Source organism: Hyalella azteca, unplaced genomic scaffold, assembly GCF_000764305.2.
Source record: "Hyalella azteca isolate HAZT.00-mixed unplaced genomic scaffold, Hazt_2.0.2 contig12764, whole genome shotgun sequence".
NCBI lineage: Eukaryota > Metazoa > Arthropoda > Malacostraca > Amphipoda > Hyalellidae > Hyalella > Hyalella azteca.
This window is the reverse complement of record NW_025942712.1, coordinates 436,450-453,594: the sequence shown is the minus strand read 5'-3', so window position 1 is coordinate 453,594 and position 17,145 is coordinate 436,450. Positions and strand designations below refer to the sequence as shown.

The 17,145-nt window shown below is 39.4% G+C and overlaps 1 protein-coding gene across 1 annotated transcript; it reads left to right on the top strand.

Moving 5' to 3' along the window:
* The first annotated feature begins 1,767 nt into the window (after positions 1 to 1,767).
* Positions 1,768 to 16,658, top strand: LOC108682751 (protein MLP1 homolog). The gene is made up of 2 exons (XM_047883373.1): positions 1,768 to 1,956; positions 12,403 to 16,658. Exon 2 carries the CDS (start codon positions 12,435 to 12,437, stop codon positions 16,656 to 16,658), a length of 4,224 nt encoding a protein of 1,407 aa, XP_047739329.1. The 5' UTR covers positions 1,768 to 1,956; positions 12,403 to 12,434.
* Positions 16,659 to 17,145: the final 487 nt, after the last annotated feature.

The following is a 17,145-nucleotide window of genomic DNA, read 5'->3' as shown; positions in this document are numbered from 1 at the left end:
TCCAATTCAAAAACTGAGTCCATTCTCACCCGACTGTTCGTTGACAAAAATTCCGTCGTTTAAAAAGTGTTCAGAAAATCATAACCATACTAAACTTCAAAAGGTCACCGATAGGAATAAATTATGAAATCCTACAGTCAATTTAAATATCAATAAAAATTAATGCAAAAAATGCTAACAATTGAGCATAATTAGACGTAGGATCACATTTTTGCCCTCCTCATTTCCTCACAGCGTAGAATTAGGCAGAATTTATATAAGTTAATAAGATTAATATAAAATCAAAGAATATTCCTAGCCTTCAGTGAAGCACCACATAAAAGTAACAGTAGAGTAAGGAATGCTACTTACCTGAGTGTACTGGTGCATGCGATGCTTTCTCGTCCGAGCGATGAGCACCTGATGCAGGAGGTCAGATCCTCTCACGGAGACGATGCCGGCAAAACTTCCTCCTACCATAGAAGATGTCGTGCCGTTGACGTTCTCGTGGTTGTTGACTGAAGGCAAGCCCCCAGCAGGAGTTCCACCAAAGCAGGACAGTGGATCGGAGAGAGACGCGACTCGGCCCATGGAGAAGACATGGGCTGGTGTGTCTTCATTGTCCGAACTGTCACACTTGAAATGAAAATATAACTTATTAACAACATTTTTTTAATTTTGTTTGGAAATAGGTATAGGCTTTTTAATTTATCAGGTGGTCATGGACGTCTGCAACACGTTTGGTCGTTATAGTGTCTGCCTTTATTCATGAACGAAAATATCAAAAATATTTTAGTCTACAAATGAATGTTCGTTTTCTCCTGAACATAGAAAATTAATTATTGTAGGGCGTACTGAAATATATTCTGCTCTAACAGATCTTTCTGCAAATTAAGGAAATTACTTTAACAACATGAGTGATGCTCCTCTGTCCAACGACTTGTGATAATATCTATATTATTCTTAAATTATACTTAGATATTATATTTATTTGAAGAATTTCGGAAAGTTCGTGTTTCCTCCAAAAGGCCAACCGAAATTTTCCGCTACAACCAATTCTACTGCAATTAGCACGAAAATAGCCACAAACTTTGAGTCTAATATCTCGGTCTGATTCAAACAGAATTTTTAACGTGCAAGGAAAGACGTGACACAGTTAAACAAATATTTTTAAGGAACGAATTAGAGTTTCGAACGCATCTTATACTATGATATATGTTGGTTAACTGGTAACCATCATACACTAAGTGGGACGTGGAAAATTTTTAATCGATTGAGAAAAGCTCAATTATATATAAACTCTATTAAAAGTGATTTTTTAGCATGCTAAATTTCATAAGAGAATGGCAAACTATTTGAAATGTAGCGCATTTTATCTTATATACGCGAAATGATTTCCTTAACAAATTAATAAAAAGGGAACGGGGTGAATGCCGGTTTTGAAATCACGCAATAATTTAGTGAAATGGAATGAAGCAAATCTAGGCTTTATGAAAAATTTCCATAAACCTAAAACCTAAACCATAAACCTAAAATTTCCTACCGACCCAATGGTTCATTTCTAACGAAACTACTCCTCGTGAACGGTAAACCATTACTAAGAATAAATCAAGAGCAAAAAATTTAGATGCTCGGAAAGTTAATAAATTAAATCCTGCTATTGCGGTTGTACCTTTTTGAACAGAAGGAATTTTTTGGGCTATTCGAGTGTTCGAATTGAGTGCGCATCTCGGATGCATCGTCAGGTTGTTCGCAGGAAGAAAAAGATCCATTACGTCACACGCCGGCGCTAAGAAGATGAAGCTGACTGTCATCAGTGGAGCGTCTTCAATTTTCTTGCCGATTTTAAAAGAGCTCTATTTTTTTAGTTTTTCATCATCTCGACACATGTCTTGTGAATAAGCAAAACTTGAAGGAAACTGAGACGAAAATTAAATGTGTAGCCAAACCGCATATATCCAAGCTGAACTCCTCGAGGTAAGTTTAGATAGCGTTCCTTCGCAATTCCGTTTCGTATATTGTTTTAGATATCGAAAATGTATCGTTAGTTCTAAAATGATAAGCTAATTGCGTATTGGAACAAAGTTTGTGGCATTCCCCGGCTGACAGAACTACAAAGCAATAATTGCTACTATTTCAGTGTACACAGCACGAGGTAGGCGAGGTAGCTTAACGAACTTATCGTCTTCAGAAATTATGCAGTTCATTAGATGCAAGCTGATAAATTCAATGCCAGGAATCGGTTTTAACCTATGGTTGCTGCAAAGATATTGTTTCTACTGCCTGTTTTGCAGTGATTTAAGTCGTTTGCTTATTAACAACATTCGTGTTTGCTTTGAACAGGCAATTATGGGAATCAATATGAAAATTTTGCCTGAAAGTTTCTAGTGTTTAATGCTACCCAAATTTATATCGCTTGTCATCGCTGGCCAAAACACCGCCTAATATTCCACATCCATAACAGGTTATTAAGCTGACCTTGCTTGGAGTTTCAGAGGAAGTTGATTAATGGGTAACATTAATCTAAGCTTTGACACATTAACGTTGTTGAAAATTTCGCTCTTGTGCAATATTAGATAACCAGCTTGACTGACGCTAGGGTAATGTACGTAGTGAAATATGGCTCGTATTTGTCAACTAATTTCAAAAAGCTTGGGAAATTTTATCCATTTAAATGTTCATTAGCTCCGAGTATGGAAGAGATACGGTTTAGCATGGTTAGACGTACTCGTATGAATCATGAGAGCAGGACAAAATATAAGCGTCAAAAGTGTTGCATCTAATCTAATCAGCGGCTTATCTAAACTCCTGTTAACGCAGCCAGTTGCATGCAACGTTAGGTTATCTCATTTAAGAACCAGACTCTGTCTATATTGGATATAGTTGAATTCTAAAGGTGAGTTACAATTGAATGATGCTATATTGATTCCTATCTTCCGGGAATTCTATTGCTTACATCGAGTTTAATCCTTTGAAAGTTTCAATTGCTTAATATTTTGGTCTTATTAGAATTTCATTAGCATCGTGTTTTTCGTGCATCAGTAAATCCAGTTACTCAAACGGTTTGTGTTGCTGTTCGTACAAACTAAGATTATTAGATTATATTTTTCCTATTTAAATTTCCAAAAATTTTCCTTAAAATGCGCTAGATTTTGTCATTTAGTTTCTGAACATTGGTGATCATTATGTTTTAAACGAGTAAATCTACGCTGAAATAATTTTCATCAAATCAGAGGTTGAAATATGAACAGCATTGCAGAACTGTTTAGGTAAAATAGAGGACCTGAATAAACGACTGCTGCACTTGAATAAATTTATCTTTATTGTGATTATTAATTGTTGAACTGAATAGTGCAATAGTAACCTTTCAGCACGTGAACTGTAAAGCAATGTTTAACTGCCTGGTGGAGCCGTTCTTTTTCGTTTGTGGTATATTTATATACCCTGCTGTGCGTTATCTGTACGTTTTATATTAATTTCGAGTTAGTATCAGAATGTTAAATTTTCTTCAACGTGAATGAGTTTAAACAAATTGATGCCGATAAATGATGGAAACGTGGAATACTAATGTGCGACTTATAAATCAATATATATTTGCGCTTGTCCACAATTCTTATCGTTTTGGTATGCTAAATAAGATACAAATTCTATTTTTTCATGGTGGAAAAAACGAGTCGTTGCAAAACCTGGGGCTGGAGTAAAATATTAAATTCAAATCTTTTCACAATTTCTTCAAACCAATTTCTTCATCACAAATACTTCTCTCAATAGCAACTGGAGGCTGATTGAAAATTCGATGGGTTATTAAGAATTACATATAACTTCAGTTGCAGAACTATAACAACAGTAGCGATGATTTGGTGGCGAAACTGGAGTTCTAAAATTTTAGGGATTACCTTGATCAACGCCGGATTATCTTATCAGTGGGATTTTACGAGTGTTAACACATCAGGTTACACTAAGTCACCAGCCACATTCTTAGGTTATGCATCATATTTTCTTTTTTATTGCAGTAAAATTTTCTCCTTTACTTAAGAGAACATCATCGCAGTTCGATTTTTCGTCAGCGTACTCGTATCGATGCTACTACAAATTGTCATTTTAATTTTGGATTACGTTGTGACGAGTAGCAAACCAAATTATTAGTGTGAGTATTATTTTCGGTGATTTTGCTAGATGATGGGGAAAGTTAAGCGAAATCAGAAGAAAGGGACTTGAATAAATTCTTCTATGTTGCGCGAATTACTTCAAAGTCATCGAATATTCAAGGTTACTTGTTACCAGAACTGATTGCCATATAAATACCCGTCATTTAGACTTCTACGACTTAGATCCCCAGTAATTAAATTACTTTTAATTTCTATGGAAGTCAAGAGCTGGAAGCTAGAACAAGAGTGGAAGTGACACCTGCAGCAGCACAGCTGTGTTGACCGTACATGTGCCACAGCTGTTCCCTTGTACATGCATGTAGTCAGTGCCCTCGGTAGCCGCTGCTGGGGCGGTCGAATATGGTGTGCTGCTAAAATGAACGAATAGTGTGATGCCAACATGTTAACCTATATAGTCGGTGTGATGCCAACATGTTAATCTATAAAATCGGTGCTATATAGTCGGTGTGATGCCGACATGTTAATCTTACGTCCCACATTGTGTCGGCGTCACGTTCATAACGTTATAATATAGCGTGAAATTTTCGAAAATTCACAGAACGAACGGAACCGATTACTTTATAAATCTCATGCTCCGGAAACTTGTCAAGCTTTTATAAAACCAATCATTTTACTGATCCTCTACTTTGTTATTAAAAAAGTTTAAATTAAAGAATTCTAATAAAATATTCGATTTTGTTAAATTATAAAATCGTTAGTAGAAAAGTGAACAATACTTATCGTCTTGCAGAAGTGACATCTACGCGAGTCGGCAGCTCCGGCGCTCGCTCAACTACCTAAGAGAATGCAGTTCCCTCGCACACATACACTACACAAGGTAAGACAACATTTATGTTGCCTATTGTGTTTTGCATGTCTAGTGAAAGCAGCTGCCCAAAATACATGCAAATAATTGCTTCGTATGTTAAATATCCGTTTGTTGATGATGGATTAAGTCACAGATCAAACTCCTGCTTCTTCGAATAATTCGCAATAGGTATGATTAACTTTGGGTTGATTGATGGTACAAGTTAAACAACCCAACGGTGGTCTATGCAGCTATGACATAGACCATCTTGATCTATTTTACATCTTGTGGAACGTTTATTTTTCGTTGCGTAAGTTTGCTATTATGGGTCATGCAGTCGCCTTATTCCTAACCTCAAGCTTCTCATAGACGTCTAATAACGGCCTTCAACGGGTGTAGGAAAAATTTGAATTTGTATGAGAAAACTTAAGCCTTTATGCCAGGTCCTTTTTGGCCGACATTAGCCCTTACGTTCGCCGTGGTACGTGACACAAAAATTCTCAGCCAAATTTGCAGCAATTTTTTGCTTGGTCGATGCATTCCCAGACGTTTTCTGCAAATATTCGGATTCGAAAATTTTCAGGGAGTGGGATTTGTTTCGGTGTTGAGCCCATGTCGCTTTTGGTAAGGGTATCCTTTAACTGTTGCTCGAGAAAATTACAGGCTGGATTTCTGAAATAAGAATGGAATTTCGTTTTCCAAAAATAAAATCATGCTGGAGAAGAAAAAACTATTTTTTGGCCTTTGCGAAAAAGATATGAGCAAAATCTTCCAATGTACATGTAACGTTCTGAGAACTTGGTTAAGGAACTCTGACTTGTCAAAATTGGACAAATTTCTATCCGAAATTTCAAAAGTTACGAAATTTTCCAAATTAACTCTGACATGAGGTTCCAATTAAACCAATGTTGATATTCAACTAAACTTGAATAATAAATTAAAATTTGTATCGGTACATGATTGGAAAATTGAATGAGATTTTCCTACAAAAAGATTACTTTTTTTGGAGCATGGCAATAGCGAGAATTCGTGTTTTCGGTCCCGTACAATGCAACAGTTGCTAACGTTTGTACGGTCTATTCGACGTTTGTGGGAGTTGGGATGCAAGACATCTAAAACAATAACTCGGAAGCTCGTGAGTTTTTTATTGAAATGATGGAATTATAGCCAGAGGAACGCGTTTTTATTGAAAAAACTTATAACAGTATATATATGATAACAAGAAATAGATTAATAATTCACAGTGTAAGATTAGTAGTTTTCCGAATCGGTCTTATAGATACTATTGAAGTTCGAAGGAATTTCTCTAACTTGACAAAATCAATACACAGATTGGCATTTTTGTACTAAACTGTTAATCTCTATTGCTATTTATTTATATATTATCAGGTTACTTTCAGCAGAGTTGTGATAGAAACAACTGTTCCCTTGTAACCTGTCCGTAGCTTGAGCGTCTAATAGTATATTATGGACATTATTCACCCTGGGAATCAAACTGAAGCCGAAGCAGAGTTTTAATCGAAGTGTTTTCAGTGGTCTCTGGCTCGCAGTATCTGACGTGATTAAGCGGGGTTACGAGAAATTGCATTGGTGACTTGATTTGCACGTTTTCTCGGCTACCATCTCAATACGCGCCGTGGCTTAGATGCAATGTCAAGTAATTGTTGAACCTTTGTGAGTGGAACGCCAATTCATATGGGCAGAATACGGTGTGAGTGCTTACATACATTTTATTTATTAAATTGGGAGGGAATAGTTACTTCATGTGATGTCAATTGCCTTGAGGCTCATCCATTGAAGGGAATTCTACAAAGCAATCTTAATCACTAGACTCATTTCCATTCAAAGGTTTCTCTCTAATAAAATAAATCTTCTGCTATATCTATGGAGTAGATTACCCCTATCATATCGACGCGCTGATGTCTGATAAGGCGATTGAGGTGCCGGGAATTGTTCAGTTACTCGCCTTCTCACAGCGACTGACCGTCTTCCTATTCCTTGTGCTCTTCTATCATCTTTAATTGAGGCTTTTAAAAATTTGCATCTCTTACCAAGGTGAGTATAGAGGTTGCAGATTATACAAATAATTACGTATTAAGGCTTGACCGAAGATGATTACGAAAATCCAGTGACTTCTCAATCATTGCTGGAGTCAGCGCAGATATCGCTGTGTAGGCATTCGGGTTCCTTGTCCATGTATAATTCTTTTACTCTGCACATGAAAGCTGCGATGTCGAATGGCTTCGCAATAGCAGTTTTAATGTAGTCTTTTAATTTTTTAATAAAGTTCTTTCGTTATTTAGCAATGTTGCTACGTATTTTTGTCGACGATGCCAGTTGGTGCCATTCTCTAACTAATGGCGTTGCTTTAACTGATTTTCTTGACTTGGATGTTGAGGAAAATTTGTGAATTAATGGAAAATTTGTCGTTAGTCGTGACTCTGCGTGTGTGCAGAGTCACGACTCTGCGTGTATGCAGAGTCGCGGCTCTGCGTGCATGCGAGTCGCGGCTCTGCGTGTGTGCAGAGTCACGGCTCTGCGTGTATGCAGAGTCGCGGCTCTGCGTGCATGCGAGTCGCGGCTCTGCGTGTATGCCGAGTCGCGGCTCTGCGTGTATGCCGAGTCGCGGCTCTGCGTGTATGCTCTCTGCGTGTATGCAGAGTCGCGGCTCTGCGTGTATGCCGAGTCGCGGCTCTGCGTGTATGCCGAGTCGCGGCTCTGCGTGTATGCAGAGTCGCGACTCTGCGTGTTTGCAGAGTCGCGACTCTGCGTGTATGCAGAGTCGTGACTCTGCGTGTATGCAGAGTCGTTATTCTGTTTGTTCAGAAGCCCCGCGCCTCGGAAAGAACACGTGATCTTTTTGAACAGCGGGGACAGTAGTCATGATCACAATGTTCCTCGAGCTGCAATTGTTCGATGCTCTGGCTTTCAGTAATTCAAAAGTTATTCCAATTGAATCTTACATAATTACAGGTTGTTTCTAAATAGCTGTTCATTTAAGATTTCGTTGATTTAACATACCATCAGCCGTTTTGCTCACTCATCACTGAAAATATAATTTAATTCTTGCATGGATACGTAATTTAACGTATTTGAAGTGTACCTGACACCTCATGTTCCACATTACTGATTTGCCCGTAACGATTAGGTACGGAAACAGATATGAAAAGCTTCCGTTTTCTGTAACATGTTTGCACAGACATCTCGCGTGCACACTGATTATATTGTCATTACCTGAATCCTTGCTTAACCACCCAGAAATTTTTTTGTCCGGAATACATCAATGTTAAGAAATAGGTCCTTCCTTCAATTATGACATCGTTGTAAAAAAGGTCTGAATGCGTTCGTAATCTGCTCTTTATTTTGCTGATTTTTTCCTTTCTATTTTTTTGCGCGTATTATCCACTTAAGATACGTACGAATTTCAACAATTTACAGGAAAGGTAGTTGGAATTCACTCACAGATGTGCGCGTTAATATTGTACAATGATATTCAACTTTGACGCATAATTGTGATTTAGTTAAAACACAAAAATAATTGCGAAGATACAATTAGTTGTATGTGGCCGAAATCTTGATTGATGTACATTTCGAGGTCGAGTCATTACAATTTTTTCGTGCGAATTATTATGTTATAGTCTTTAAATATGCTAAAGGTTGTTATATTAGGAAATTAAAGTAAATTTTGCAGGACACGAAGTGGAAAATGCTGGAATTAATGCATGTCAGTGCTGGTACAGGCTCGCTGGTGACTCCGGACAGGAAATTATAACTGGCGGGAGCGGCTGCTGCGACGAGGTCTTTATTTCGGCCAGCACAGACGTAGGCTACGTTATTAACCTTTTTTTCTTTATTGACCTTTCTTTCTTTATTGACCTTTCTTTAATTTGAAGTAACACTCGCAAGAGTTAATGAGAGATGGAGGGACATGCAGGGATGCAAGGCTATTTTGTGGGGCCTATAACTCTTAATAGCTCTCCTGTTCTGTGATGTTTTTCATGTAAACCAGCTACGGCTGAGCGCGAGCATTACGAGATGGTCTGCTCAAAATTAAAACTATTGTGTCTGGGATTACGATAGCAGTATATACAGAATATACATAGCTCCTTTGAATTATTTGAATTTTAGAATTTGCCTTTTTTATATGAGAAATGTTTTTTATTGAAGCAAAATGAAAGAAAGGTTACAGTTTTTGTAGGCTTCGGCCCTGGCATTGCGTTGGCAGCGGCGCGCTCTCTCCGGACCATGCAAGATTATTCACTTTAGTCTATAGAAGGTAATATTCTCTGGGGTTTCTTTGTACGATTTATCATATGATTCTTTCTAACATCTTTACGCTAGTCGTACAGATTTTTGTTCTCTTCTAATCTCTCAAGTGTAGTGGATTTTTTTTCTTAAGATAAAGAAACAATGTTTCCCTACCTACGTTTTCGTAACTTAAAAATCGTTATGCTGAAAGAAGACGCCAATTTTCAGTTAGTTGATCGATCCTTAGACGAGATTCATCATTTGAATTATATATTCATATGTTCAGTTTCTGAATACATGCTCATGAAATGTATGATTTCTTTCTGTATCAAATCCCAGTACGCTTGCTTTTTTGTTATTTTATTTATTGACCGCACATATTGGTCAGTCTGATAATTAAATAAGAGGAGCATATTTCCTTTTACTGCTAGTCCCGTGCAGTGGCTAAATACTTGAATTTTGTTTGTGTCATTAAGACGAGAATTATATCTTGGGTAAACATATGAAAATATTAGCCATAAATGTTATCATGGTCTGGAGTGATGCAGCTCTCGAGTTCTCATCCTTGTTATCAGAGACGTGAAAGCTGCCGGCTCTCTCGTTGCGTTCCTTTTACACTCACCGATTATACAGACGTTATTATTTCAAAATTAATAACATGCCATAAATCTGAGGCATATATACGAGGCCACTTAATGGCGTTGGTATTAAGCATGATGTAACGCCATTGTTAATTAGGATTAACACTCCGGAATTAAACTTGGCTGCGTAAGCCTGATGACCAAGGCCAGCATCGGTATGTCGAGACCGAAACCTCAAGATCGCGATTCCATTACTTTTTGAATCATTGTTTCGGCTACCTAAATACGAGAAACCGGCGTTGCATTACATGTTTCTATGGGAGTGAAGATTGTAGCTTCGCTTTCCTGCTCAATGGAGTATCTACAATATGCATGCATTGTGGATAGTTGAGCCAACGCATGCATGATGAATAGCAGTTTTCAGCGAAACCATCAGTGCAATGATTTTAATTTGGAAGAATTACCATTTCCACAAGTTGCCTCATCTCTCATCACTCAAGCTTTATGGACGTGGAATAAGTATAGGCATTTTGTTCCCAGCGGCCATTAAACGAGGATCCCTTGAATATGATATTTTTAGTACATCGCCTATATAGAGACGTCCGTGAACCTTCATCGTTATTGAAATAAATTCAGCTCATGAACTTTCTGAACCACAAGGCATCAATTTAATAGTATTGATTCATGAAATAAACCCCAAGAAATGAGTTATTGCAGGTTGTCATAAACATTGATTAGCTTAATTGGTGACAATGTGATGTCCACCACTGAATTGTTCTCAGCGGCAGAAATCTCGGAAAATATTATGCAAAATGTAAAAATAAATCAATGAAATGCATAACATAAAGGGCTCCGAGGTTGGATCTGTGCAGCAGGTGAATTCTTCATTGATCTAAGGAGAGATCCTCTCAGATAACGATAAGATATCAGAGTGTTTACTGCCTCGTCTGCTTTATCGTGTAAGAAAATGCTACTAGTGGCTGACCACTGGCACGCAAACAATCTAATGCCTAGAAATCCAGTTAAATATGCTCGGGGGAAGCTATGAAATGAATCTGTAATTAGCCGATTATTGTAGTAAGTGTGATGCGAGGTTAAATTTGTTTCTGTTGTGGCAACTGATAACGAAATATTGCAGTACGTAAGTACGGGCAAATCTTCAAGAACATTATAGAGTAAAACTATAATGTCTCCATAGCAGATTATTTTGCTTAAAGTTTGATTTACAGTGAGCCTGAAATAAGTAACTAACTTCACCTTGATCGCTGCGAAATTAGTGCAAATCTACCACCATTATTTGATCGCATGAGAGCATAATTGAACTCATTTATACTCTTTTTCTCCTGACCCTTGATAAAAATTTGAAAATTTTCAGTTGACTTTCGTATTGCTGAGTGAACTAGATTCGATCGAACGAGGAGGAAACCTTGTTTTTATACCTATTTCATATTTTCCAAGGCGAGTAAACATGGCGAATATTCATATTCCTTAGTATCCCCTGTAAGAGTCACCGGTTAGATATTTCCTTGCAAGTGTGCAGCTGCTGTTATCGAGACGAGTGCGCGATATCGTGCACAGATAAGACTGGTCAACCCAAACGTCCATGAAGGTTCTAGTCATCTTCACGGTGCTTGTATAAAGAAGACAGTTGAATGAAGCCACGCATTAGTTCAACATTTTGGTTTATAGAGTAAATTAATAATGCAAACTTTATACTTTTTCATGACTCATGCTATATTCTGTTTAATATTTTGGCCAAGAATGATGTAGAACATTGGGTCAATGTACTGGATTTTGCTCATAGGAATGAAATTCTTGAAAAATTAAAGTCCACTTTAGTTATTCTGCGATTAGCTTGCACTAGTTACAAGTGCGTAGTACTATACTACAGGTGATGAGTGTAACTTCATCAAGCTCATTGCTCTTTGCTTTAATTTAAACATTCATTCATTGTTTTAGGAACAATAGTTCTTTTCGTACCTATTGTCGCTAATTTGTTAACTATATTGTATTTAGAATGAAAATTCCGGTGCACCTTTTTGTCACATTTAAATATGACCATTTAATTAACAAGTGCTGGATGGACTCAGAGATAATCAAGAATTTCAACGGAATTTTGCATGTACATAAAATAACAGCACATTGAGTGAACTTCAATTATCTGCGATTGCGTTCATATAAGCCAGATCACTATAGGATTTACAGCCATCATGGATAAAATCGGGTAAATGATTTTACAGCTTCCTTTTAAAAAATTACACTTATCGTGAGATCAATTATTGAATTTCAAATTGAATTTCGTTCTAAAATTTAAGACCAATATTTAAGACCTTAGACGGAGGCACAATTAAATGTCGTGACGAATAAAATTTGCACTGTCTTGTATAATAACCGAAGGTGACGCACATTTTGATCAAAACTCGGCAAGGTTTTAATTAAAACGCAAAAAAATGATCATTTCCGGTTCTTTGAATTACCATTCTAAAGAAAACCTTCGGAAACTCACTCTATGCTTTGGAGAGGGAGACAGTATGCAACGAACACATTGTATTTTGATTCATGCCTTTATGTATGCTTCCTCTTACAGCTTGGAAATTTTGTCTTCTGTACATTGTTTAATCTCATTTCCTTATTGCAGATCCAAAGAACGACGTCAGAGAAGACACTATCATGGACCGACCCAAGACTAAAGCTACGCCTCGACCGACAAGTACACCTGGTGGCTTAGGGGATAGCTTACAACGCGACACCAAACATGCGTTGTCGAACGGCTCGGCTACCGCTGTTCACAGTGCTACAGTAGACAGCAAACTTCTTAGAACGACTTCCTTGAAATCGATTGCATCATCCACCCCAGTTCGTCGCAGTACGCCCCCGCCCATACGGACATCTGCTACATTTCCAAGTTCGCATCTCCAGAAGTCCCCTCTAAAGGTGGTATGGAGAGAAAAGTCGAGATCTAATATCTTCAATTATTCTCCAGAAACTTGGAAAGTTTCGCACTCCTCGACAAAGCCCAAACGAGTGACACCACCTCCAGATGATTACACGCCCGAGAAAGATCCTTTATCTAGAAAACCTTCCTTCTCAGGTGATCGCGATGGTTTGATCTCACCAGTGCGATCGCTACTGGAGGAAAAGAAAAAGTGGGAAGATCCGATTTTAGAATCGATGAGACAACAGAGTGAATCCTCTGTTTCAAGCCATTTGCCCGATTCAGAGAAACAAAAATCGGTCCAAGACTTGAGGAGCAAATTTGAGTCGAGTATCCAACGTTCGTCACCGGTTCCAGCACCCGGGAAGCGCAGTGCTACACAGAGACTGCGACCTAAACGGCACACGGTGATTGGAGTCGAGCACCAAATGGGTGAAAATCATGCACAGAAGAATAGGTTAGAGATTCCTGAAGCGTCCCGAAATATCAGCTTGCTAGCAGACTCGGCGTACGGGGATTCAATTGAGACATACTGCCGCCCAACTGTACGGTCACTTATGAGAAAGTTCGAGAGTAGCCCCAAGTTATCGTCTTACAACTTTTCCGATTCCTGCTTTTCATCCGAGCAAAATAACAGTGCGTATCGTCCCGAGAAAGGAAGGATAAAATCATCATCTGGGAGACATTCAGAAGAAAATTTAATGGAATCTAACTCAATGGAACAAGATACTGAAGAACTGAACAAAGAAACTACGACAGAAATGCCCGAGTGTGCTATTAATTGCTCGCATTCTAGTTCTGTTGGTGTATCCCTCGTGACGCCAAGTCCTGTGACGAATAAAACTCGCGACACGATGACAGATTCGGATGAAGAAACTGAAATCGGCTTCCAAAGAGCGACAAATCGACGTTCGGTGAGAGAATTGAAGAAAAAATTTGAGGCGAACAAAGATGCTGAAAACCTGTCGTGGAAGAATAGTCCAAACGTCAAAGAAAAACCATCAGCTGATGCTAAAGTGTTCCCTAAAATGCAGTACGTTCTAGATGATTTTAAAAACTCCGATCATGGTTCTTCTAGCAGTACCCCAATTAAGACGGATCATACTGAAAGACTTATCCCTTCTGACATGAATATCAGTGATGTGCAGGTACCACTTAGTCCCACGAATAATTCCAGTCAGGAAGGTTTACATCAGGATTCTGCACTAGAAGACAGAGTTTTTAGCAGAGGTTCGCGGAGTAGATCTTCTGTCAAAGAATTGCGCCTTGCTTTCGAGAAGTGCAAACATCAACCTAACCATGATGTAAACAAGTCAGAGATCCCTGAAGTGGATGGAAATTCAATCGTGAAACCAGTGAAAAAATCCAGGAAGATATCAAGTGCTAACGTGAACCCTCCATTGCGGTCTCAAAAGGTCCAAATAATGAGGCAAAATTTCATGGAGAAAAGTTTGCATGACGAAGAACAGAATATCATTGAACGCAAGAAAATTAATATTTACGAGTCAGAAGATGCCAGCTCTATTCTCTCCCCTAAGGACATGGTAAAAATGATTGAGATTTTTGAGCATTCGCCAGTAAACGTCGAGGAAGAAGTTAAGCCAATGCCTGTTGTAAGTAAACTCGACATCTCTCAAATCAAGTACCAAATTGAATCCAGTGACGAAAAAGAGTCCATCAACGCTGTTGAGAAAAAGACTAAAGTTGGAAAGCTTGACGTTCAAAAATTGACGCCCAAGACGAACTCCGAAATGATCAAACCGCAGCCAAAAGTTAGCAAGCTGGATATCAACAGTTTCAAAGAAGCGCTTAGTAGCCATTATTCGGATGATTCCACTAGTTTCGCGGATAAAACAAAAATTGAACATAGTACATCGGACATCATGCAGTTGGTGAATAAATTTGCAAATCAAACCCCAAGTTACATGAGCGGTGCATCTCATAGCGAAGAAACAACATTTGACCCTGAAAGAGGGGAAAATGTTGAAGATGAGCAGGCGGATGTTATCAGAGTACCTACAGTCCCTCGTGTTGAAGTTAGTGTACCTGGCAAAGTAAGAGTTTTGAAGTCATCTGAAATGAAATTTTTCGATGTCAACAAGAGTACCGAACAAGACTTGATGGAAACTTTCAAAAACACGAAGAAACGCAAAGATTTGTTGAATCCGCCTTCGGCTATTCCACCAGCGATGCGCGAAGACCATAAAGGATTCGAGCGTAAGGGTTCTCTGATAGTGCCTAAAAACTGTCGCGAATTAAACGATGAAGAGAAAAAACAATTTTTCGGTCGAAACGCAGCTGAAATTTTCATCAAATCTACAGGAGTAAAACGTAGCACTTCTGATGTGTCGGATCTTACATCTCACAGGCCATCTCGTCATAACGAACAGGATTTTTGCAATAGGGGCAAAGGACTTGAGGATGTCATCGCAGGCAAACGAACTCTTCACCAGGTTTTTCAAGACAGGTATGATGATGGAGATACAAGTTGCCTAAGAGGAGATGAGACCTCAGGTGAGGAAAACAACGCTTCGTATGAAGATGAGGTTTCATATGAAATATATTCAAGCTCGGATTCAGAGATCGACATTCACGACAGGATCTCCAAGTCTTCATTGATAGCAATAAGTTCTCCTCATAAAGAAGATGCATCGCAATCTTTTGCCCCTCAATACCGACAAAATCAAAACGAATTACATGCTACAGGTCCATCGTCGCAGATTAATGAAATGGACAAACTATTTTTGCAGGAGGACGTGCATCGAGTTGAGTCGATCTCGGCTAGAGTTGATTCGAAAGCTCATATAGAGTCGATTCCAAAAAGCTCCCTGCTTTTGATGTCAGTAACATCAAAAAAAGATCCACCAAATGAAAAGTATGGCTTGGAGCAGAACGAAATTGGTTACTCGAAAATAAGTTTTGTAAACGTTAGAACTGAAAATCTATGCGGGCCCAAGGAAGACTCCATTCAAGTTGAGGACCCCTGCGGCAGAGACAGTACAGCGAGCGGTGAAAGACCCGCGGAATCTAAAGCTACACTGAACAATGACGATAATGCAACCAAGTCAGAGCCAGCTGCTGCTGTAACCAAGACAGAGCCAGCTGTTGCTGCAACCAAGCCAGAGCCAGCTGCTGCTGTAACCAAGCCAGAGCCAGCTGCTGATGCAACCAAGCCAGAGCCAGCTGCTGCTGCAGCAATCAAGCCCGAGCCAGCTGCTGCTGCTGCTGCAGCAATCAAGTCAGAGCCAGCTGCTGCTGCAGCAACCAAGCCAGAGCCAGCTGCTGCAGCAACCAAGCCAGAGCCAGCTGCTGCTGCAATCAAGCCAGAGCCAGCTGCTGCAACCAAGCCAGAGCCAGCTGCTGCTGCAACCAAGCCAGAGCAAGCTGCTGCTGCAACCAAGTCAGAGCCAGCTGCTGCTGCAACCAAGCCAGAGCCAGCTGCTGCTGCAACCAAGCCAGAGCCAGCTGCTGCTGCAACCAAGCCAGAGCCAGCTGCTGCTGCAATCAAGCCAGAGCAAGCTGGTGCAACCAAGCCAGAGCCAGCTGCAGAAACCAAGCCAGAGCCAGCGGATGCAACCAAGCCAGAGCCAGCTGCTGCCACCAAGCCAGAGCCAGCTGCTGCTGCAAGCAAGCCAGAGCCAGCTTCGTTCAAAAAGTATGTATCGAGTCAAGAAGATCACGTTCATCAGTGTTCCTCATCTATTGATTTTGATTCCAATAAATCCATCTCTGGAGATTCTAGCTTCAAATCAAATGGGCTTCGGTTTTCCGAGTCACCTTCGAACCCAACTCGCCATTCAGCCTCAGTTCTGGCCCAGCGTCTCGTGGAGAATTACATACCTGACGATCTGGTGCCAAATAACGAGGTCTCCATCGTAAGAATTACGTCGTTCGTAGTCTGGTTTGCAGCTCTGTTATACTTAATCTTGTACATCGAAGAGTATTTGGACGAGGACTAATCATGCGGACTAGATAAATGGACTTGCTTTTGAGAGTTTTTTTTTCAGGCTTATAAATCTTTAATACCAGTTAAACATTATGACTAAAGCTTTTTAGTATTCCGTGCTAATGTTGAGTAAGTATTCTGACTTATTTGCCTTGAAATGTATTCAATACAAGCGGAAAAAGTTCAATAGAAATGTTGATTTTTTTACTTCAATCATCGCTCATTCTCGCTCAATTCCTTTGACATTGTTATAGGCCCTTGTTTCTACATTAGGAGTCGTGAACAACCAAAATAGAGCGTCGAACCAGAAATGACGCCATTTTATGGATTGCATGGAGGTATCCTCCTTATTTACAAGTTGTTGTAGTCCAGAAGAGGTTCAGATCAAACCGACCATCACAGCGCTCTTCGCCGTACAGCGAAGGCAGTTTGTGGTGATAATTAGACCGATTTATTCCGGAGCTCTTTGTTGCGTCATGACACGCGAGAGTTGCAAATGA